We start from the raw sequence: 24,720 nt of genomic DNA, 5'->3' as shown, positions 1-24,720 counted from the left end.
TAGCTTTACCAACACAAAATCCATTTGTAGTCTCAAACTAGTTCTCCTCCCAATTCATTATTAACTTGATTATCATCCATTGGGTAGCCACATACTCCTTTCTCTCACACCTATGGTAGCTACACAAGCATAAGGATAGAGCATGGAACTTAAGAGCAAGACTCAATCATAAGTGTGTCTTATATATTAGGCTATAGTGTTCATAAACACTTAAACTATTGTCTGTTGGGCACCCAAAGTCATAATCGACATATTTCTTACACAATGCTTAATCTCATAATACATGCATGATGTAAATTCAAAAGAAATTCTTCCTGGCTTGCTTCCACATGCTCTTGGAATGGGAATCCTAGAGCTTGCTTCCACATGCTCTTGGAATGGGAATCACCACATAAGTATTCTATCAGACCATTACAGACACCCGTCCAAGTTATAGATTTGGCATTGTTGCTTCATGGCTTGATCATACATCCTTTTAGTGTGCTAACCTTTGCGTAGAATATTAGTGGTAGCATTTGTTAATCCTAGAATAGGTTAATACTTACTTAGGTAAGTATTACTATTAGCTTAGTTCCAATTATGGATCTTGTTCTATGGGAGCATTTAAGCTCATGCACCTAGCGATTTATCAATGATGAAATATGCAAAGTTGAAGTTCTTTGTTTGAAGAACTCAAACATATAGAAAATCTATATATTGCCTTAATTGTTTATGTTTAGTTGACTCTCTAGTCTTTAATAGCTCTCTCTCTCTCTCTCTCTCTCTCTCTCTCTCTCTCTCTCTCTCTCTCTTAGTGGGGGGTGTGTGTGCTATATGCTCAAACCACCTTCTATAATCATATCAAACGTAATCTTGTTGAAGAACTCAAACATATAAAAAATCTATGTATTGCTTTAATTGTTTATGTTTAGTTAACTCTCTAGTCTTTAATAGCTCTCTCTCTCTCTCTCTCTCTCTCTCTCTCTCTCTCTCTCTCTCTCTCTCTCTCTCTCTCTCTTTGTGGGGGGTGGGGGAGTGTGCACGCTATATGCTCAAACCACCTTCTATAATCATATCAAAGATGCTTTCCTACATGCGAGCCAAATAACCATGCGAATGCCACCCATTAATATTCCCATAGTTCTTTGGGAGGGGGAAAAAGAAACGGTTTTCACAAGTAGTGACTTCTCATTAGGTAATCTTTTTGGATTTTATAGTGAATGTGAGGTAGCCACTATAGTATGTTGTGTGCTCTTTTATAGGCTAAAGATATAAAATACCTTTAGAAGGATGCTATATAACATTGATTTTGGAAAATGATGTTAATTTTAGTATGCAAGGTGCTTAGTTACTTGAATAAAAACTTGAAAGGATTATAATGGTTATTTCCAAAAGTTTAATGTGTCTATGGTGGAACTTTTAGGTGCTTAGGCAATCACTAGCGCACCACATGTAAAGGGTTCATCATTACCCACCCAAGATGTAATTAACCTCTAATTACCATAGATTGGTTTCAATTTTGGAGTTTGTTCTATGGAAACATAAGGATGCATGTACCTCGAGATTTCACTGCCAATAAAAAAGAAGAAGTTTTTCTCAAAGAATTGCATATCGATGTAGTTCTTCGATTGTTTTCTATTTGGTTTTACTTTTTCAATGATAATTGTGCTCTGTGTGTGTGCGCGCGCGCACACACGCGCGGGCACGCACGTGCATGTGTATGTGCGTGCGTGCATGTATACGTGCACTATATAGTCAAACCACCTTGTGTAACTATATCAAAGATACTCTCCTACAAACTTTTATATTTAGTAGAGTTGTCGAGCTTCTATTATCCTATTGATGAGTAGCTTGGCACAATAGTAAATTAAACTTAGTACAAGAGGACCCATTGATTTAAATAATTTATTTTGCACATGTACTCTACTCTTATACACATGAAGACAGCCATGGATGCATCTTGCTACAATTTGTTTTGCACATGCGCTCATACACATGAAGATGGCCATGGATGATGCATCTTGCTACAATTTGTTTTGTACATGCACTCTTATAAACATGAAGATAGCCATGAATGATGCACTCTTATAAACATGAAGATAGTCATGAATGATGCATCTTGCTACTGTGTATTCTAAGTTGTGTGACAAAGTGTGTGCATCCCTATTGAGCTAGTGAAATAATGGTGAGAGGATGCGAAAGTATTGTGTGATGTGTGAGAGTATGCATCCTATGAAATGGTGAGTGGATGTGCAAATATTGTGTAATGTGTTAGAGTATGCATCATGTATGTAATGTCATGCGGTTCTTAAGTAGGGCCACCACGGGATTTTTTAAATGACTTTCTTGATCTTGAGGTTGGCCGATGACTATCTTGAATCTAGCTTTTCTTGTATGTTGGGTGACCCCCAGTCATGTGATTGGTGGCTCCTCTCTGATGGTGGGCTTCATTCTACCTCTACCATTGTTGGCCATGGGCTTGCATGGCTTCCTGAGCTTCTCTCTAAAGAGCCTCTTCATGGCTTGTTCATTAAAGTAGTATTCATAGGGGCTCTATATTGATCCCTTCCATCATGCAAGTGCATAAGTGTGCCTGAGAAATCATTAAAGTAGTATTCACAGGGGCTCTATATTGATCCCTTCCATCATGCAAGTGCATTAGAAATCATGTAAAGAGGCTTGTGAAAAAGAAAAGAAAAAAAGCCATAGATTTGAAAATGCAATCCAAGGCATCCTATATGGATGCTCAATAATTCCAAACAATAATTTAACATCCTATAAGTCAATAATTCCAATCAATAATTGAGCATCCTATCAGTCAATAATTGAGCACCCTATAAGCCAATAATTCCAATCACTACTACCCATGTGAATGATGAATGACGGAGCAATGCTTACCTTGATATAAAGAGAAGAAATGCGTGTATATGTCTTCACCACACTGAGCTGGACATGGTGTATCTGAGCTTGTATGAAAAGATGGCCATGAAAGCATGCTGAGAGACTAGGGTGGCTGAACTGAAAATTTCTGAATCACTATAAATAATCACACTGTTTTTCCTCCACTTAATTACTTCATGAATAATCCGTTTTCACACTAACAGTACTGCATGCTTCTAAACAGCATAAAAAAGCATGGGCACCCAAGCTTATGGAAAAATCAACCTCACTGCAAGCTTGAACCTCTACTACATGTGTGTGTGTTTTTTTAAAAATAAAATAAACCCTTTGATTTTTGGCGGCCTTTTTTTTACCATTTTAAATGTTTTTTTCTACACGCAAGTTTTTCAAATGTAACTCAAAAAATACACTACAAAATATTTTGGAAAAAAATATGTTTTTCCCCTTCTTCTTTTTTTTGACGGCAAGGTAGCCAGTCAAAAATCAAGCCTGGAGAGCATGCAAGACATTTGAAGATTCTAGAAGCTTCTAAATAATTTATTTGCAAGTTTTTTTTTTGTGTGTGCAGGCGCCACCATGTTGCTAACATGGGTAGCATGTGGCATGCATGATGACCTGCATGCATAAACATGGAGAGCTTCCTGTTGTTGACTCCTCAGGCATAGGCACAGACCATACCATGCACGCATAGATTGATTGATGGGCATGCCGCACGCATGATGGCCTGCATGTGTATGTTGTGTGAATGCGTGTGTATGAGCATGGCGTGCATGTATCATATATGATGTATCTTACTGGAAATGAGCCATGGAGGAGGGAGGCATCCTGGTTTCCTCGTGCGTGTCCAGCTCCATGCCGTGAATGCGCTGCGGGATGCGAGCTTGACGTAAACCTGGCGTCGCCATATCGGCCGCGCCATTAAAGCCGTCGCCGCCGCCTCCCTCGCCGCAGCCGCTCAAGCCCGGCACCGCCCCGTAGCCTTGTAGCCCCATTAGATGCGGCGACATTGGCACCTGCGGCAGAGAGGAAACAGAATTACCGAAAATGGACTGAAGGGTACCCCTGGGTGAGATAGGTGTATTGTATATTGGTGGTGCGGAGAAGTGCAGCGGCGGGACATCGTGAAAGACGGCGGATGTGGGCGGCGGAGGCGCCGCCCCGTGGAAGAAATGGGAGGGGATCGGGAGCAACTGCGTGGCTGAATCGCTGGAGTGGGTCGCGATGGTGGTGGGAGGAGGGAAGATGGCGAACGAAGAGAATTCGGCAGGCTGGAGAGGGCGGCTGAGATGGTGGTGCGGGTGCTCGTGGCGTTGATGGAACGGTGGCGGTTGCGAATTATGCTGGCGGAAGTGGCTACGGAATAGAATCTCCGGCAGGATCTGGATATTCGGGGACGACGGACGGGACGGTGGAGGAGGCGCCTGAGCCACTGGTGCGGCCGACACCGGAGGCTCGGTTCCGGCAGAGGTCGACTTCTCTTTTGCTCTTTCTCGCGCTCTTTTTCTTGCCTTAGCCCTCCATTCCGCTCGGGAACCGCCGGCAGGAGGAATAGCCCCGCCTCCGCTGCTGCGCTGCTCCTCCTTCACCTTACTCGACGGATTCTCACAGTTACTGTCTCTGCTCTCTTCGGTCTCTTTTCCGGCAGCGTAGCCGGCCGCAGCCACCCCTCCGTCACCACAAATCACTCCTTGCACCGGAGCGAGCTCATCTATTGCCGCTTTCGCCTTCCTGATCAGCCAGTCTACCGCCTTACTGGGCTGATCGTATCCCAGCCTGTCTTGAATGTCGAAGAACTGAATGGCCGTCGGAGCCGACAGTCTCACCCTCCTGTCGCGAAGCCCCTTGGCCGTTCTTACTTTGCTGTGGCGGTCCTTGGTGCCGCTTGACCGGACCGTCAAAGAGAATCCTGCCGTTCTGCCTCTGCCGGAGCTGACGGCATTCGATTCGACTACCGCAGCCCCCGTCTGTCGCTGTGCTAAACTCTTACTATTATTGTGGTTAGCTTCGGAGGCGGCAGGAGCTGCGGGGGAGCTCTGCCGCTGCCGGAGGCGCTGATTGTAGCTGCCGACATGGGGGGCGGAGGAGGGGGTATCAGCGGCGAAAGAGGGAGAGGCCGTTCGCTGTCGTGCGGCGCCGTCTCCGGCAGTTTTGTAGTGATCAGCGATGCCAGATCCTGTCGCCGAGTGCGATGCTCCAGCTTCCACTTGAAGCATGCTGCCATCCAAGCGCCCACCAGCGTGCTGATGACGATGGACAATCAGAGCAGCACCCCATTCCACCTTCTTTCCTAGGGCTCTCTCTGAGTTATACTGGTCTGCGCTCATGAAACAACGCACGCTTACCCTAATCTCCACTAATCATTCCATTAAGCCCTTCTGATCAGCCCAATCAGCCATCCCTGCAGCACCTGATCTTTTGCTCTAATTAGCCAGGACAATTCCCTTCCGTGACTGCAACTGCCATCATCTCCTCCTCTTTATAAACTCAGATTTCTGATTCAACAATGCACTCCTGCGCAATCCAATCCATAGCATAACGTTAGACCTAGAATACCTCAAGATTGACCCATAAGCAAGATTAAGGAGGCCCCTAAAATCACCTCCTATATCCTAATTAAGCTTCACACAGTGTAGTTAATTACCCTTGGGATTTATGATAAGACCATATGCCTAATTCATGATAAGCCTAAACTCCCCTTAAGGAGTAGACACCCTCTGATAAACTAATTCCTCAAGACTATTTCATGATGAGATTAAAGCTCCCTTGAAATGTTAGTTGCAACTGGGCAAGCCTAACACAATTACCCTAATAATGAGCTACCAATATTCAATTGAGTTGGTCAAGCCAAACACAATTGCACTAATAATCAGCTTAGCAATTAATAACTAAGTCTAGCAGGAATGAATTATACCTTTATAATGGGCTAACAATGATTCGAATCGGCAACATGGACCGGTTCGTGGCTAACCAAATTTTTACCGTTCTGAAAGTTTGGTCCAAAACCAACACGAGAAAGAAAACAACGCTACAGTGACAATGTAAACTACTTATATTGACCCTTTGATAGATGAGCTGAGGGCTCTCAACTCGGTCCTCTATTAATTAGAGTGGTGATCACTTTGCATTAAGGCTTTATAAGTACTGGATAGTTTAGTTTTCCATTAAACGCCCCAAAAAAAAATTCAACTGACATCAATTAACATAATGTAGGGGGCACAAAAATCAAGTGTTAAAAAGAAAGGGAGTTTTAGCATAGAGAATCCACTACTGTAACTCGTTAATCCTATACAGTGAACCTAATTAGGGATAGAAATGTGATTAGAAACCCAGTTAGAAGTAGATCAGAAACATACCAATATGCACAGGAGCGGATGGCTTCCATGGGATGAAAAGGCGGCTAGATCTAGCAATATTTAGCCAATATGAGGTCGATAAAGCTCTGAATTAGGAGATGGGCGTGCAAGATAATCATCTCAGCAGCAGCAGAGAGGGAGGTAAAGGAAGCTCCCTAAACTCATGATGAAGGCGAGATTCTTGCAGGGAGGCTTGATTAGGGCAGGGAAATCTGGATGAGAAAGAGAGGGAGAGAAATCAAAGTACAGGGGAGCATGATCAGGGCCAGCTACAGGAGGGGGAGGCTGAGAGGGACGGTGTTAAGTTAATACAAGGGTAAGAGGGCGGAAAGGTGGAGGCAAGAAAGTGCAGGCATCTGCAGCAGAGAGAGAGAGAGAGAGAGAGAGAGAGAGGGGCTAGACGACAGTGACAATCATGGGGGAGAGGGAGAGGAACACACACAGGTTAATTAGAGGCTGCACAGATGTGAGAGTATGAGTGGGCCGAGCATTGCTTTCCTGCAGAAGGACCCCCCTCCCCCCCCCCCCCCCCCTTGATTCTTGACGTAAAATATCCACCACCATGGTCTCCCTTCATTATATAATCACTGAAGATTAACGATTTTATGCAGGTGGCCCTAACTCAATCCTCTTTGTTCAAATTAATGTTAATGCTTTGGACCTATATCTCAGTGTATCATTAACCAACCCCATACTGTAATTACCTTCAATAACTAACCAATCAAATTTTCGCTCATTAGCTTCCTTAATCACTGTCTTAGCAGTGCCCTGCAAGACTCAAGTAGCACACTTGCATCTAATAAATTGCCCACTTAAGCAAGCCTTGGAACAGGATTAATTAATATTGAACTCATTATTAGTAGCAGGTGAATGGGGGTTTAAGTGGCATGATGTTGAGCTTAAAAAGTGAATTAAGTCGCATTAGTCAAAGTCAACAGTGATTAAGACGTGGGAGAGGGGCACCTAGGTAATTGGAAGGGTTTTGGATTTTCATGGCTTTTGATTTTCATTGCCTCACAGTAAAAATCAAAGTACATAAAGTGAAAAATCCCATGAATTCGATTACTTCCAAATTTACAAAAAGGTGTAATTCAAAATGCCTAAATTTACAAATAAGAGGTTTTAAATAAAAATACCTGTTGATGTAAATGAGGATTAAGATCCCTGATGTTGAGCTTCATGAAGTGCTAACTAACAGAAGTAGCTACACTCCAACTGTCCAAAGGTTTGATAAATTATTAGTAGACAGTAAAGCGGTGATTTAAACAAGGGGTATTAAGGCTTTATTAAGCAAGGGAAAGATTTATTAAATGGCTTGTTAATTCGGTAATTTAGACTGGAGAGCAAAATTAAATGGGTGTGAGAGAAGGTGATTAAGGAGTGATTAGCGATAAAACAAGAGATTACTGGGGGGAGGCAGGCATGGCGGAGGTGTGATCAGGGATCCATGGAAATTCACAAGCTGCTTCAAAACAGCAGCTGCATGCTGAATGGAAGCAAGCATCTACGAAGGGAGTCCTTTGCGTGAGTGTACGCACGGGCGAGCACACACAGACACACGAGCGCGGGCGCGCGCGCGCGCACACACACACACACAAAATCTGATAAAAATCCAAGCCTTAATGATGGGGGCTTTTCATGTACCCGTGACTGCTCAGTGATTCTGATATAAAAAGCATGCCGTGTATGCATCTCTACTGTCGTCTATCGACAGCAGACTGTGTGTGTGTGTGTGTGTGTGTGAGAGAGCGAGAGAGAGAGAGGTCATGCGTGGCGACGTCCCGAGGAGAGCAGACCTGCAACCAAGATAAGGATAAGGCGCAGGAATTATACTTGAAAACGATTTTGATGATGTTGTAGCTTAAACCGGACCAGCATCATCACTAATTTCAGACGAAGCATTCTCCGGCCGTCCGGCTGCATGGACGAGGAGCAACGGAACCGGACGAGAAACCCCTCTTGAGATCATCAGCCGACAATGATACGCTTTTACGTAAGCATATGGACGATTTTGTGTGACGTAGTTTGTGCCGTAGCTCGTCCGACAAAGGTTGGGTTCTAGGGCTTCGATTTTATTAAAACCCTTGATTATTATTAACAATGGTGATTCTCTCTCTCTCTCTCCCCCCTCTTTGGTACTTCCTACCATCATTTGGACCATATGTGGTCCACTAGCTTGGCCATGCCATTAAAAGAAGATTGTGTGTATGTGTTTGAGAGAGAGAGAGAGAGAGAGAGAGAGAAAGGACTTGGAGTATCTCTCTCCCTCCCTCTCTCTCTCTCTCTCTCTCTCTCTCTCTCACACACACACACACACAGACACATATAGCGTTTTTGCTTCCATGCCGTCACATGGACCCCATGTGGTCCACTAGCTTGGCCATGCCATTAAAAGGAGACTTAGAGTCTGAGATCAATGTCTGTGTGCACGCATGTGCTTGTGTGTATGTGTGTGTGTGTGTAGTTATGTAGTGGCTATGCTATTCCACAAAACTCAAGTTCATGTACCATCTAGACAATGTTGCCATATGGATTATATGTGGCCCATTACCTTGCCTATGGCATTAGGACCCTCTCTCTCTCTCTCTCTCTCTCTCTCTCTCTCTCTCTCTCTCTCTCTCACACACACACACACACACACACACACACACACACACACACACACACACACACAAGCTTTACACGACGTTAAAGATATACACTGGGCATTAGCATAAAAAGAAATGTGAATCATCTAGACATAAGCGAATTGTTTAGTAGATGAGTTTGAGAGATGTATCCTATAAAAAGAAAAGAATATTGCCTTGTGAAAACATGATTTAAGGTGCACACACACAATGAAAAGAATATTGCCTTGTGAAAACATGATTTAAGGTGCACACACACAATGAAACACTCAACTTGCTCGATAAGAGAAAAAGTACAAAGAAGCGTGTATAAACCTTTATGCATAAGCAATTATTAGCACAACGAGTATTATCATGTGCACCAAGAAAACTTGGGAATCTCCATGAATGCATTGAGCTCCTCATTAGGTGTCCATACAATGTTTATAATAGATAAACACCAACATTCACCTAGTGTAAGGAGCAAGAAGGTGGTGGTGTACAACACCAACATCACTTGAGTTACACACTTATTGTTTCACCTATAAGCGTGAACTCTTGTTATAAATAGCTATGTTTAGTTTTTTAGTCAACAAATGTAATAAATATTTCACTTTTAAAAAAATGTTAGGAATCTTTAAAATTTTCTTATTTATATAGAAAGTGTGTTGGATATACCTTCTTTAAAGTTATGCAAGATAAATTTAACCTCCAAAATATGCTATAGTTATGTTCCTTTAGAGAATACCAAAGGAAGAAGAAAAAAAAATATTTTTTAGAATGCTACTATAGTCCATTTAAATGATATTAGGGTTGGTATGACATTTAACAATATAAATGGGCATTGTAGTTTCTATATCTTTGGTTTAAAATATCATGTTAGCATACTTGCACACATTATCTTTTTTTTGTTGCTTCTTAACCCTAGACATGACTCATTTGATTGATACCTATGTAACATGTAGGTTCGTAATATGGGTTCTCTCAAGCTTAGATAGACAATGTATACTCTACTAGGGTAGGAGGAGTTCTACGTATGAAAGCCTTTGTGTGTGGTACTTAAGGTTATCAAATTGAGGGCTTTCATGAATGAGAGGGCATGTAAAGTCTAAACTTTCTATGTTTAGAGGGCGGCATGCACATAATTGGTGTCTTATAACTATACTAAATAAAGCAACCATCCCCCTCCCTCAGTTCTCTCTTTTTCAACTTTATTCAATCCCAAAGTTCGAGGTGGCATAACATTATTTGTCAACTTGTGTTGCTTTTGGTGTTCCCTTGCTCTATATATTCTCCCTAGAAAGTGCTTTAACTAACCAATGCAACCATGGTCTTCGCTTCCTCTATATCTTCTCCCTAGAAAGTGTTTTAACTAACCAACGCAACCATGACATTTTTGCCAAAATGCAAGAAAGATTTACCATAATATCTTGCAAAGAAGATCACTGAATAACTTCCATGGGTTAATATGATTGTCATAGTACTTTTTGGAGTTTTTGCAAGGTGTTCTTGTATAGGGGTCTTAAAGCATACATGGAAACAATGCACTCTCAAAGATGTAGAAAATATAGAATTTTTGACACACATCATGGAGTCTGATCTGCACCACGCCAAATCTACACCTATCCGAATTTGGTGCTTTATAGGCTGAATTTCAGCCTCTACCAAACTTTGAATTGCTGATTTGTCAGGTAGCTATTATCGCCTATAGGCAATTTCTTGTGAGGAAAAGGTACATCATGTGTAGTTATGTGCTATATAATGTTGTGCAAAAAATAATCAATTGTGTTATATAGCACATATTTTGTGTCCTATACATTGACACATCAAACTATGCTATATATTATAGCACATACATGGTGCTATATAGTAGAATTCTTAGTGATTTCTAGCACATAAAACATGCAACATGGTGTGTATCAAAGAGAGGTCATAGATTAATAGAATTCGAGTGCTATATAGCACATAGCCAAAATACAAAGTCTTGAGACAAAGTCATCCATAAAGGTAAATGATCTGAAGCTTGCATAGAGAAGTCTATGGACATTGTGCAAGTATAGGCATCGAATTGATCTACATCTAGCATATATAACATTGATCCAGTCTAGCCCAATAGTCATTGATTGCATTGTAATGGAAGGTATATCCTTTTCAGGCAGACATTAGAGATGCTTCCACAAGTCACACACTTTCCTCCTTTCGAAGCACATTTTGCCATGTCCTTTTCTCAAAAAGCAATCATGTGTGATATGTGAGAGCTGTTCTCTTCATAGTCTAGTGAATTATTAAAACCACCACACAAAAAATCATTTGTGACCCATGGATATGCCTACAATTGTTGCCACATTTCAACTTGGATTGTAGATGTTTGCGAAGTATATACAACTGCTAACTCAAATATTTAACCATGAAGGATCATCCATCTGCATTGAGGATCATTAAAGGCTAGTTGAGGGTGTAGTTCATGCCTAACCAATATGGCAGCGCTAGAAAAAGCATGATTATCAACATAAAAGATACAAAAACCCGCAAAGAAACCTTCCCTCGCAAATGCTAGTTGTTTTCTTGTAAGCAAACTATGTGTGGCTCAGTTCTATGTACGTAATCTCAAATCAGTCTCCATTTATTTATTTGACAGAGGCCTTGTATATTATATGCCAAAAATCTAAGTGGTATATAAATATTTACATGTTTTGTAATGGGAGCAACAAATCTTAAGTTTTCAAAACCAACATGGTTGCCTGGCTCCATGCATAGCCATGCTCAACATTAACCATAACATATGAATCACTTGCATTTCCATGGTCATGCACAACATGCAAGTAGTATTTTTTGGGTTTGCTCATATAAAGATCAGCCCCACAACAAGTCCTGACCAAAGTCAACCAGTAGCCTTTTCCATGTTAACATTTGGGGCCAGTTGTACATTTTTTCCCTTTTGGGGTTGTACTATTCCAACCAGAGTGTTCTCACATTCGATTGCATTGCAGCAAATGGTGGTTGTAACAACACAGTCGAACACTCTGATTGCATATGACAAAATTTGCTACTAGAAGTGAAGCAAGAGCCAACAAGTCTTCCCCATGTAAGTTTAAAAAAGACATGCCAATCATCTCCAATTCTAAGGCAACGTCTAGTGGTGTGGGTTTATCAGTATCCCACAATATGCAAAACTTATCAACATTTCCATCCAAGCATGGGGGTCATACAACTTTGTCCAATTCTTCTATAAAAAATGGTAGTGAAGTCCCACAACAAAGTGAGAAGTCAACTACCTCCACCCATATAGGGCACTTGTGCCTTATGAGACTCTGGTAGTGCTTAGTTGGCAGTTAAGGGTAAACATACACTAGTTGCCGACCATAAAACAAAGGTGTTTTTTATAACAGAGTTTGCTTGTATTGCGGATTTATGAATATCACTTCAAAACTCGAGCTTCAAAAATGCCATGGTCATCTTTATGCACACTGGCTACAAAATAGTCCCCAAGAAATGCTTTAACCTATCGTACGACATCAGCTGGGTTTGGAATTTTTTAAGGGAAAAAAAGGACTACAGCCTTGCGTGTCAAATTCATCACAAGATTAAGCATTACATGTCCAAAAACTTCGACACAGAATTGAGGCCCAAGAGTTTTCCAAAAAAAAATTATCTCAGTAAAACCTTCATGGAGAGTGTCTGCAAAGGGCTACAATTCAGGATTGTCACAATGTAAAGAGCAAGCATCGAAATCTCCAATGAGCGTTTCTCTCCTCTTTATATCTCCATTCTTGAAACTTTGTATTTGGTCCATATCACCTTTTATTTATATCATTTCTAGGATTAATGTGTTTAATCAACTGTGTGTGCTGGTATGATATGGTCAAGATTAATATTTTTAATCGGCTATGTGCGCTGACTAATATAATTTGGTGTAGGCAATGATTGAGTGGACTATGAGTTAGTCTGTGGGTGGAACATGCGTTGGACCATAGTGAGATATCTTGGAAGACATATAATCACCTCTTAGGTTTTCATATTTAGCATCTATATTTTTGGAAGGCTTTAGACTCAAAGCTTTGTACATACCAAATAGTATTTTTATGCTTTTGTTAGGCCCAAGATTGTATTATTAGGCTTGCTATATTTTTGAAAGGAGCTTGCATGTTCAAAGACTCAAAAAGCTATTAGGCTTTATTTTTGGAGTATTTTGTTGTAAATAGCAAGCATTAATATATTTAAATATGGGGGAAGATTGAACCCAACCTTTCATCGACGGCAGATGACATCTTCTCTATTTTGAAGCTTTCATGGTTTATGCTATTTTGTCAAATTGTTAATGTATGATTTTGGTCTTCAATTTGTGCAAAGTCTACGTTCTATTAATTTTTATGTTTAAGTTTACGTAATTCTTCTCCAAGGTGTCAAAAGATCCTGACACACATGCACGCGCACGCACGTGCATGCGAGCGCCCTAGAAAGGGACGGGAAACAGTGATGAGCACAAGAAGAACAAGACAAAGCTGGGGTAAATGGCTCACACACAACACACACACACACACACACACACACACACACACACACACACACAGGCGCGCGCGCGTGCGCATGCACATGGTTGTACACAACAACATGGAAGGTCTTACGCGCAAAGATGGCAGGTCACTTGTGGACGGATGGCAAGTCTCTCTCTCTCAAAAGAAACCACACACACATGCACACTAAAAAGCAAACTCTCTCTCTCTCTCTCTCTCTCTCTCTCTCTCTCTCTCTCTCTTATAGGCACACACATGCATGTACATGCACATGCACACACACACACACACACACACACACACACACACACACACACACACACACACACACACGATATTGGAAAGATGTGGGAGTTTATACAATGTAACATCTCATATAAAAATCTTTGAAAAGTAGAGGGGGTTTCATACCTTGTAGCTTCCAAAAAGATTTCCTACCATATAAAAATCTTAAGGTCCTAGGAGGAGATGGAAAACTTCCCCTAGTGTAGTTAAGGCTTTATCGACCAACTAGGAGACGTTGGAAAACCCCTAGTCTCGTTAAGGCTTTATCGACCAACATAATCTAATATGCTAAGTTCAACTTAAATTACTTGTTTTTTTAATAAATTAATATTTTGTACTAACTTTATGTTAAGAACAATGACCTTTACTCCACTTGTGTTTAGTAAAGCCAACTAATAGAAATGATGATTTTCCAAAAGATAAGGTGTGAGAAGCACCATGTTACACATAAAGTGGAAATCATAAAGAAAATTATGGAAGTATTACCAAAAGGCTACCATATGCACATCATGAGGTTAGTATTTTAAGCATATATGCCTTGTGCTATTGTGTACATAATGTGGACATAGTTAAAGATATGGTAATTTTTCTTAGATGATAAAGAGATACAAAGATAAAATTAGAGAATTATGTGCTTGTATTACCACAATATGGAGAGAGTGTTTGTAGACACATGACAAGCTCAATCATCGTGTAAGGGGTTGTTGATATTAAGGCTAGCTTATAGAAGTGGTGGTTTTCTAAAGGACAAGGTGTTAGGTTTTGTGGACTATGCTGATCACCAAAAAAGGGTGCCTTATGCATATATTGTGGATTTAAGTAGATCATTCCACATAAATATAAAAAAAAGGGGTTGTGTTATGTACAACATGTTGAGATATCGAGCTCATCTCGTGAGGCGGCGGACACTGATGACCCGCCTGGGGGATAGGCCCCACACTTACACCACTGGCATGGTTGGTGAGATCATGGGTGATGTGGGATGACAGGCTGTGTGATAACCATTCTAGAGACTGGCATAGTTATAACGCCAGCTCATTTAGTTGGGTTCACACTATAGAGAACCCTAGTATGTATTTGGTTGAGTACCTTTTTATATGTGTGTACTCTTATCTTTGTATATGGTGTGTTGAGTGTTGTGTGAAGAAGAAGAAGATTTTCAGCTTCTCACCTTGTGTGTTCTCTTTTAGGGTTTTGTGAGTGTGTGTGTTGCAAGAGCTCAAGCTCTCTTCTCCCCTGCATCTTTTCATGGTATCAGAGCCTGGTTCATGCTAAGGGCTGAGCTACAAGCAAGAGAAGCATAGGAAGCGGTACAAGGGTAAGAGCTTTATCTACTCTTCCCTATTTGTGTTGGCGACTACACCCTTGTCGGGAGCTCTACGGGAGGCACCGGCAAACGATCTCTGGTTGAGGAGCTTTCTTCGCGGGAGTATAACTATAGGGCAACTATGTTGTCCTATTAGACAGCATTTTTTGGGCCGAAAATGCATTTCGGGCGCGTTAGGACCTCCGTTTTTCGGAAAGCAGGTGATTTCAAGCATTGCGGGTAAGTCATCAATTCTCTGTAGAACTCTGTTTTAAGAACTGCAAGAAGACAGATTGGTTGTGCAGACATTGTGTGTGCTACAAGGAGGTCAACAGTTGCCATTGGGTGTATGTATGTACATTGAGGTCACTGGTTGTGACATTTGAGTGTAGTATAGTACCGCTGCATAAAATACAGCAGTTTGTGCAGGACAAACCAGAGTGCTGTTTCAGGTAAGTTTGTGTGTCTGGCAAGATGTCAAATGATGGCATAAACCAGATTATTGCTGAGAAGCTTGATAAGAACAACTTCGTTCAGGTTGACAAATTTCCTGATGGGAAAGGGTACTGGGACTACATATAGAAGGTGAGCATGGAGGCACCGGAGATACCGAAGATCAATCCGACTGCTGCAGATGTGAAAGACTTCAAGGATTGGAGGGTTGTTGCAAGATCAGGGTATCCAGTTTTATCCAGTTTATGCTGGACTGGGACAATGCTTAGAGAGCAAATTTTGGGGGGCAAGGTACTTAAAATGAGATCAAGCAAATAATAGAAAATACGCTTGTCCTTAAATTAATCCAATATAACTTAAATTAATATAAATTAGTCTAGTTAATCAAAATTAATCAAAAATATGATGAAATGATAAACAAATGATCTTTCCATACTTAGAGTGATCCAATTTATTTTTCCATAGATGCACCATTACAAGTCCACTAGTCCCTATAGGTTTTAGATGATTCACATCAAAAATGTAATTTTACTAATTAGATTATTAATATTTACAAGCCTTCTGATAGTCTGGAAGAATTTTAAAAAAGAGATCATTAAAAATCCAACCATTGGATTTGCAATTTTTACTAACCACCACATTCTACTAATGTCTTAGTATCTACCCACTCTTTTGATCTACAAGATTGAGGACTTTAAGTGGTAGCTATTGTGGGTACAAAAAGTGGCGTATATTATAACACTTTAAAGACCTTGAAATATTTAAAGAAAATAGACAAATATCTTAAAATTTTCTCAAAAAATCAAGTTAAGCTCCATATTATGTGAAGATCTAAAGTACAAAGTGGGAATCTCATATGAGTTTATATGTAAAAGATATTAGCATTTTATGGAACCAGTTCAAATTTGGGACAGGGTGTATACATTGACTTTGTACCTAAGAAAATGAGGACTTTTGACTATCTAATGCTTAATCAAATTATGCAACTATATTTCCAACTTTGAATATGATGTTCCAACAAAAGAACTTGAAACAAAATTCCTTCATTTACTAGGAGAGATTAGCCACTAAAGGTAAATAAATGCCTGTTTTTTTATTGTTTACAGGGTGCCTGAGTGGACAAAACTGGGCACCCTGATCTTGCAACCACCCTGGAACCAAGGAGCCAAAAAAGTTATGTATTGGCTCTCTATCAGTATACAGGACACCATGATTGGGACATACAGGATGCCAAGTCCCCCAAGGAGGCGTGGAACACCTTGGTAAAACTCTATGAAATGAATACCAAGGCACGAAAGATACAGTTGAAGAATGAACTTCATATTGTGGAGAAAAAGAGTATGTCTCTGAATGACTATGCATTGAAGATCAAGGGTATTGTGGAATCCCTTGCATCTATTGGTGTTTCAATAGATGATGATGATAAGGTGGAAGTCTGTCTACGTGGTCTCGGACCAGAATACAAGGCGTTCAAGATGTCTATTCAGACTTGGGAAAACATTCCCAATTTCACAGATTTGGTGTCTATGTTGATTATAGAAGAGAAGAGCTTGGGTGAAGACCAACAGTCTTCACAAAAAAACAAAAACAGTTCAGAGCAACAGGCCTTCTACACAAGTTCAAGAAGAGGATGAGGTAGAGGAGGTCGTGAACGTGGCCGAATAGGTAATCAGAATTATGGCCAGCGCAAAACAAGAGTCCCAAAATTCACAACAACAAAAACACGCAGGTGGAAGAGGCCAATTCAGAGGCAGGGGGAGTCAAAGAGGTCGTGGAAATTGGCAAAGGTAGTATAATGATACACGTGGATGCTTTTATTGTGGTAAGCCTGGACGTGTGCAGGTAGATTGTTATAAGAAGAAGGTTGACATGCAAAATGGAAAATTGCAGCAAAACAACTATGCATCCTCGAGTAAAAACAATGAGGATAATGAAAGGTTGTTTGTTATGCAGCATGTCGTCAATGCCATGTCTGAAAATGTTGAAGCAGCACATAGAGATGATGTATGGTACGTTGATTCAGGTGCTTCGAACCACATAACAAGATATGGGGAGTGGTTCAAGGAGATGAAAAACCTTGAAAGACCAGGTTTTGTGGAAACAGGGGATGACACTACTCATCCAACTCCCCATGTTGGAGATGTGCCATTGTCTATGTAGGATGGCAAAGTGAAGTACCTTGCAAATGTACTTCATGTTCCGAACATAACAAAGAATTTGGTTTCAGTTGGATGATTGAGCAGGGTTTGCAAGTTTGGTTTAACCCTGATGGTTGTTATGTTGAAGACTTTAAAGATAAGTGCAGGTTGGTTGCAAAAGGCAACAGAGTGGGCAGAATGTTTTTATTGAATGTAAACATGCCTGAAGTGAGTGCTGCGATGTTTGCAAATGGTTCAGGAATTGTTGCAGACACAGACATTTGGCATAAAAGAATTGGACATGTGAATGTGTAGAGAATGAAGTCTATGCAGACTAAAGGAATTGTGACAGGGCTGCCAAAGTTTAAAGTTGAAGGTATGCAGAAAATATGTGAAGCATGCCAATTTGGAAAGCAAACAAAGTATGTATTTCCACGTGACAGAAATGTGAGCAGAAATGCACTAGATGTTGTGCATTCAGATGTATGGGGTCCTACAAAGACCATGTCTAGGGAGGCTGTAGGTATTATGTGACATTTATTGATGACCACACAAGGAAAGTGTGGGTATACTTCATCAAGGAGAAGGGTGAGGTGTTCACTCATTTTCAAAATTTCAAAGTTATGGTTGAAAAGCAAACAAGGAAATATATAAAGTGCCTAAGGTCAGATGGAGGGCGAGAGTACTTCTCCAATGAGTTTTTTGAATTTTTAAAGAAGAATGGTATTCGGAGATAGTTTACATGCAGATACACTCCGCAGCAAAATGGAGTTGCTGAGCGAAAAAACAGGCACATTGCTAAGATTGTGCGAGCATTGATGGGAGAGAAGAATATGCCGCATAGCTATTAGGTTGAGGCTATTTCTACAGCAGTTTACATCATGAACAGGACTCCAACTGCAGCCATACATGATGTAACTCCAGAGGAGAGGTTTACTGGCAAAAAACTTGATTTGTCTCATCTGAAAGTCTTTGGATGCATTGCATATGTGCATGTGCCAGATGAGCTAAGAACTAAGCTGGATCCAAAAGCTGAAAAATGTGTGTTTATTGGGTATTCCCTTGAGCAAAAGGGATACAGGTGTTATAACCCTCCTACACGTGAGTTAAGGGTAAGTAGGGATGTTGTTTTTTATGAGATGAGTAGCTGGTATGCTGCTAAAAAAGAAGCTGTTGGGGCTGATGTGAGTGGAAATGTGGTTGCACAGAATGCAAGTCAGCAATCACAGTATTTGAGTGGACCAGGAGAGTCCTCATCCAGTGGTTCAGTTGATAGACCATGGAGTGGCATGCTGCATCATAATACTACTCCTGCAAATGTGATTAGTACATCACATAAAGGCAAAGAGAAAGTGGTTGAGCCCCTTAGTATGCCTGACATTTCTGTAGGGCATTCTCATGTTGATGGAGAGTCTAGTGGCTCAGAGATGAGCCTTGATGAGGATCTTGGGATACGAGCTCTATGAGAACACCTCGTGTAAAGAAGGCTATGGAAGCCATGAATGTAAAGCTACAAAGATCTGGGAGAGTGAAGAGTCTTGTGTAGAGGTTTACCTATGATGGTTATGTGGCACATCACTACGCATACATGGCAAAAGTTGTGCAGGTTGCAGAGCCCACATGCATTGATGAGGCTGTTGGAAATGTGTGTTGGGAGAAAGCTATGGATGAGGAGATGGATGCACTATATGGAAATGAGACTTGGGATTTAGTGCAATTGCCTGAAGGCAAGAAAGCCATTGGATGCAAGTGGGTGTACACAGTAAAACGTAACAGTGATGGATGCATAAGCAGGTACAAGGCTAGATTGGTAGCCAAAGGATATGCACAGACATATGGCATTATGAGAAAACTTTCAGCCCAGTTGCCAAGATGGCAACAGTGAGAGTTGTGAAGCAGTGGCTACGTCAAAGCAATGGTCTTTACATCAGATGGATGTAAAGAATGCATTCTTGCATGGGGATTTGCAGGAAGAGGTGTATATGCTGCAGCCACCTGGTTATGAGGATGTGAGTCACCCCGAGCATGTTTGCAGTTGAAGAAAGCCTTGTATGGCTTAAAACAAGCACCAAGAGCATGGTCTGTTAAGATTTCTGAATATCTTGTTACTATTGGCTTTCATGTAGCCAATGCAGATTTCTCGCTGTATGTGAGACACAGTGATAGAGGGGTTGTGCTTGTTGTCATCTATGTAGATGATCTAATCATTACAAGGGACCATGATGCAGAGATCTTTGATGTAAAGATCTTACTTAGATAGAAGTTTGAGATAAAGGATCGGGGGAGCTCAGATATTTCTTAGGCATTGAGGTGATTAGGTCACCACATGGTATTGGATTACTGCAGAGACAGTATGCAGAGACAGTATGGCTTGGACATGTTGTCCAAGTATGGTATGACAGGCTGTAAGCCTATCTCAGTGCCATTGGATTAGAATGGCAAGTTGAGTGTAGATTGAGAAGAGATTTTGGAGGATCCTACTATGTATAGGCGCATAGTAGGAAGCTTGATCTACATGACAATCACCAGGCTAGATTTGAGATATGCTGTTGGGTTGGTGAGTCAGTTTATGCAGGTTCCTCGGAAGCCGCATTTGGATGCATTGAGACGCATACTGAGGTATATGAGGTCTACTTTGCATTGTGGACTATTTTATGAAACTGGGACGGAGATATGTGTACATGGGTACACAGATGTTGATTGGGCTGGTAGTATCTCAGATAGAAGATCTACTAGTGGCTTCATGTTTTCTTTGGGGAGTGCTGCTGTGACTTGGAGTAGCAAGAAGCAGCCTACGGTTGCTCTATCTAGTACACAGAGGCCGAGTACAGAGGTGCTGCTATGGCAGCATGTGAGGTAGCTTGGTTGAGAAAGCTACTTGCAGATTTGGGTCTATCACTGGATAGACAAGTTGTCATTTTCTGTGATAATATTAGCTGTATACAGTTGGCCAGGAACCCAGTTTTTCATGCTCGGACGAAGCAAATAGAGGTCCACTACCATTTTGTTAGAGAGAAGGTTTTGGCTGGAGACGTTGACCTTGTTTATGTCAGCACAAGATCAGGTCACTGACATCTTCACCAAAGCATTGGGTACAGAGATGCTCCGCAGATTTAGGGCTTCGCTTGGTGTACATGAGATGGAGTTGAGCTCGAGGGGGAGTGTTGAGATATCGAGCTCATCTCGTGAGGCGGTGGAAACTAATGACCCGCCTAGGGAATAGGCCCCACACTTACACCATTGGCATGGTTGGTGAGATCATGGGTGATATGCGGCCAGTGGAATGACAGGCTGTGTGGCAGCGATTCTAGAGAGTGGCATAGTTATAGCGCCAACTCATTTAGTTGGGTTCACACTATAGAGAACTCTAGTATGTATTTGGTTGAGTACCTTTTTATATGTGTGTACTCTTATCTTTGTATATGGTGTGTTTCAGCCTCTCACCTTGTATGTTCTCTTTTAGGGTTTTGTGAGTGTGTGTGTGCTTGTGCAAGAGCTCAAGCTCTCTTCTCCCCCTGCATCTTTTCAACATGAGGTGATGATTGGTGCATATGAGATGGCAATTTAGAATAACGCATGTTGCATAATGCATGGTTGATGCGGAGAGAGAGAGAGAGAGAGAGAGAGAGAGAGAGAGAGAGAGATAAGAATGATTAATTTATACATATAAATAAATAGAAATTGAAAACTTCAAGACTAAAATTGAAGTGTATATACATGAGCACATTAATATTTCTATATAATTAACAAAAAATAAACGAGTTTCAAGTCTATATACATGAGCACATTAATATTTCTATATAATTAAAGACAAGTAACAAAAAATAAACGAGTTTCAAGTAATGTTGAAAGTACATAAGTTTGTGTGTGCATGGTAAGACTTAAAAAACCCCTAAAAAGATTTCATCCAATATTGATAGATTACACTAGAAGACCTATATGGTTATACTAGACGAGCCATAGGATTCCATTTTGTAGTAAAAGAAAGAGGGATTAAATCCATGCTCCTCTTTAAATATTTTTTTGCATTTACTCCGTCACCACTCACCTACCACCATCCATAAAGAATAAGTTAGTAAGAAGTTAGAACAAACTTAATCCCCATGGGAAGACATGCTTCAACAACATAGTGATGGTCATCCTTGCGAAGAGATAAGATCCACACATGCTACCAATTAAAGTATACAAAGGTCTATGATACACCTTACTGAGAGCTAACCAACACATGACACAAAATAATATCTCTATGAAAAAGATTTAATTCACACATAGTCCTTGCAAAGAGGTAGGATCCACACACTACTAAATAAAGTATATGAAGGTCTATGATACACCTTAATGAGAGCTAATCACTTATAATCCCATTGAACACAAGAGACCTTAGTATCATTTTTATCTTTGTGCATTAGTATTGCAAGGTAAAGTTTTTGATGTTATCATTTGTTATCCCAAAGTCAAGATATGAGTTGCACATTAAGGTCTAAGATGCACCTTGATAATCCAAAGGAAGAAATATTTTTTAGAGAATGTCAAACTTGACAATTATTCACCCTAAACCAAGCATACGAACCACTTAGGGAAGGCCTTTAGCTTTAGCTAAGGTTTTAGAGGATACTTTAAAAAAAGCCTCATTTACAAGAAAGAAAGGCCTTAGTAATACCTTATGAGAACGAAGACCATAATAATATGTTATAGTATTGCATACTAAAGTAGGACATGCTTACGATTTCCATATTAAAGGAGGCCTCTTCACATGTAGAATGCATTTTCTCAATAAGACACCCCTTATGACAATGAAAGTATGCTTATAATATACATATAAGCACCCTTATTCACCCCTTCAATTTTAGTAGCCTTTTAAAGAACTATGGTAATAAGCACTACTCTCCATGCTATGTAAGGTTAGCAGCAATATAGTTAAAATATGCCATTATGACTCTCCTTAGTAGCCCTAAATACTTGCAAATGAAAAGTTGTGTCAACAAGATTTCCAAATTAAAATCTGGCCCTTTGTGTAGCTAAGGGGTACTACAAAAAACTTAAATTATGAAGCCTTTTTACCAAAATGAAAAGCTTCCCCTTAAGGGGCACTATAAAAACCTAAATTATGAAGCTTTTTTACTAAAAGCTATTTCAATACAACCTTGTAGCGATTGGTTTGGAAGGCGTATGTAGCTAAATTGCTAGCTTTAAATTGCTCTTTGGCTCCATATAATGTGTGTCTACTTCTACCTTGAATTCAAGGTGGTTAGATTGTGCACCCTTGTGATGGTTGCTTACAGTCAAATCATGTTTTCATAGCAGTTTAGAAATTTGAGTGTTTCGGTACGCTTTTACGAGCACACATAAGTTTCTGCCAAGTGTGCGATGCAAAGGTTTCATGATCTTGTATCGATTGGTTGCTATGATTATGGTGATTCCTTTCATGGCTTTTCTCATTTCATGGTGATTTAAGAAAAGGAAGCTAAAAGAAGCAAACACGTTTATCATTTTTTTAAATAGACCTTATAGATCTTTGCCCATTTTATGAAGACAAGAAACAAATAGAATTCATGTGTGTGTGTGTGTGTGTGTGTGTGTGTGAGAGAGAGAGAGAGAGAGAGAGAGAGAGAACAATTTCTTCTATAAATACCTTCGTATACTAAATCTATGTGTAATATCTTATTCAATCTCACATGCATTAAATTAATTGTTCTAAACTCAGAGTAATTTCAAAATACAAAAAGTTTGAAATCTCAATGCTTTGCCAAATGTGCTTCACTTTAATTGTTATTTTTTGAAGTTGGTGTCTACTTCTACTATTAGTTTTTAGATAGAAAAACCATAAGTGCAAAAATCATGTTTTTTTAAAATTAAGGTGTTCTATTGCCACTTTGTGAAAGCATCTCAATTTTTTAAGATACACAAGGGAACCTTTAACTAGGCAACTACCCATGATGATGGAAATTGTGTTGAAATCATGTTTTTGGAATCAACATGAAGTTGAATTTATATGTTTATTAGTACACACATGATCCTTTTCATAAGCAACCATGAGGTTAAGCCCAATTAGCTAATCACCTCTACATCCTTACCAGTTTCTTGTTGCTATTTCTTAAAAGGAGTACCAATCATGGAAATTTTTAGCCCACTCTGGTCCAAGTATGGGCCACCTCTCCTAAAGTAAGTGTGGAGTGGTGATGCTATTCAAAAGGATGAATGCAGGTTGGTAGACCTATTGTTTCTTTTTTGAATGCGAGCAAATTCAAACCGCTACTTCATAACCATTCGGGCTAGAGACTGAGCACCGTTGCCATTTTGGCTAGAGACTCATGGGAACTCTAGGTTACCTTTTGTGTTGATAATTTGTGTTCTCTTCTTTTACTTGAGTTTGGTGCCTTCCTTTGTATAACTTGTATAGTTTGCAATTGTTCTTATTTTTTGCAAAGGTAGTTTTGGGGGGGAAACATTTGCCTATTTCTTCCCTTCTCTCTCTCTCTCTCTCTCTCTCTCTCTCTCTCTCTCTCTCTCTCTCTCTCTCTCTCTCATGCCACAGTTTCTCTCTCTATCTCCTAGGCTTGATTTTTGATGGACACCCTTGCCTTTCAAAATTGATTGGTTTGGTGAAATATAGCAAGTTTTTATGTATTTTATTGTAATTTTGATGGGCATTTTAAAAATTTGTGAGTATTTTACGGCCAAAATGCTCAAAAACGGCCCGTCAAAAAGCAACTCTCTCTCTCTCTCTCTCTCTCTCTCTCTCTCTCTCTTGCTCTCTCTCTCTCTCGCTCTCTCTCTCTCTCTCTCTCTCTCTCTCTCTCTCGCTCTCTCTCTCTCTTGCTCTCTCTCTCTCTCATAGACACACACACACACACACACACACACACACATTCATCAACAAAGTTAAGAGTGTTTAATTGGTTAAACAAAAAAGTAGAATCCTCCTTCATAGTCTCTCTCTCTCCAAAATAAAGGCATGGTTTTTAAAATAGAGAATATCTTCTCCTGTTTAGAATTCTCTTGTGATTTGTTGCTTCCTCTTTATGCACACATTTAGGAAAAAACGATTAAAAAATCATATATTTTGCTCCTTATGGAGGAAACAATATTGTTGAATGGGTTTCATCATTTCAAAAAGGGTTTGACAAGTTGGCATAGAGCCTAATATTAAAGGTGACATAATGTTCAATTAGGCAAAGGACTTGT

At 40.3% G+C, this 24,720-nt stretch overlaps 1 protein-coding gene across 4 annotated transcripts; it reads right to left on the bottom strand.

Moving 5' to 3' along the window:
- Positions 1-1,983: 1,983 nt before the first annotated feature.
- Positions 1,984-7,787, bottom strand: LOC147610293 (uncharacterized). Of its 4 annotated transcripts, none has more exons than XM_086785994.1 (2): positions 7,370-7,787; positions 1,984-5,391 (listed from the first exon to the last, which is right to left on the bottom strand). In XM_086785994.1, exon 2 carries the CDS (start codon positions 5,202-5,204, stop codon positions 3,672-3,674), a length of 1,533 nt encoding a protein of 510 aa, XP_086642120.1. In that variant the 5' UTR covers positions 5,205-5,391; positions 7,370-7,787; the 3' UTR covers positions 1,984-3,671. The 4 variants fall into 4 exon arrangements, with proteins under 4 accessions (XP_086642120.1, XP_086642118.1, XP_086642119.1 ...); XM_086785992.1 differs by lacking the exon at positions 7,370-7,787 and adding an exon at positions 6,234-6,741; XM_086785993.1 differs by lacking the exon at positions 7,370-7,787 and adding an exon at positions 5,792-6,084.
- Between the last annotated feature and the right edge of the window lie 16,933 nt (positions 7,788-24,720).

The sequence above is a fragment of the Cibotium barometz genome, chromosome 49, assembly GCF_041138505.1.
Source record: "Cibotium barometz isolate CiBa-2024 chromosome 49, ASM4113850v1, whole genome shotgun sequence".
Taxonomy (NCBI): domain Eukaryota; kingdom Viridiplantae; phylum Streptophyta; class Polypodiopsida; order Cyatheales; family Cibotiaceae; genus Cibotium; species Cibotium barometz.
This window is presented reverse-complemented; position numbering and strand designations above follow the sequence as displayed.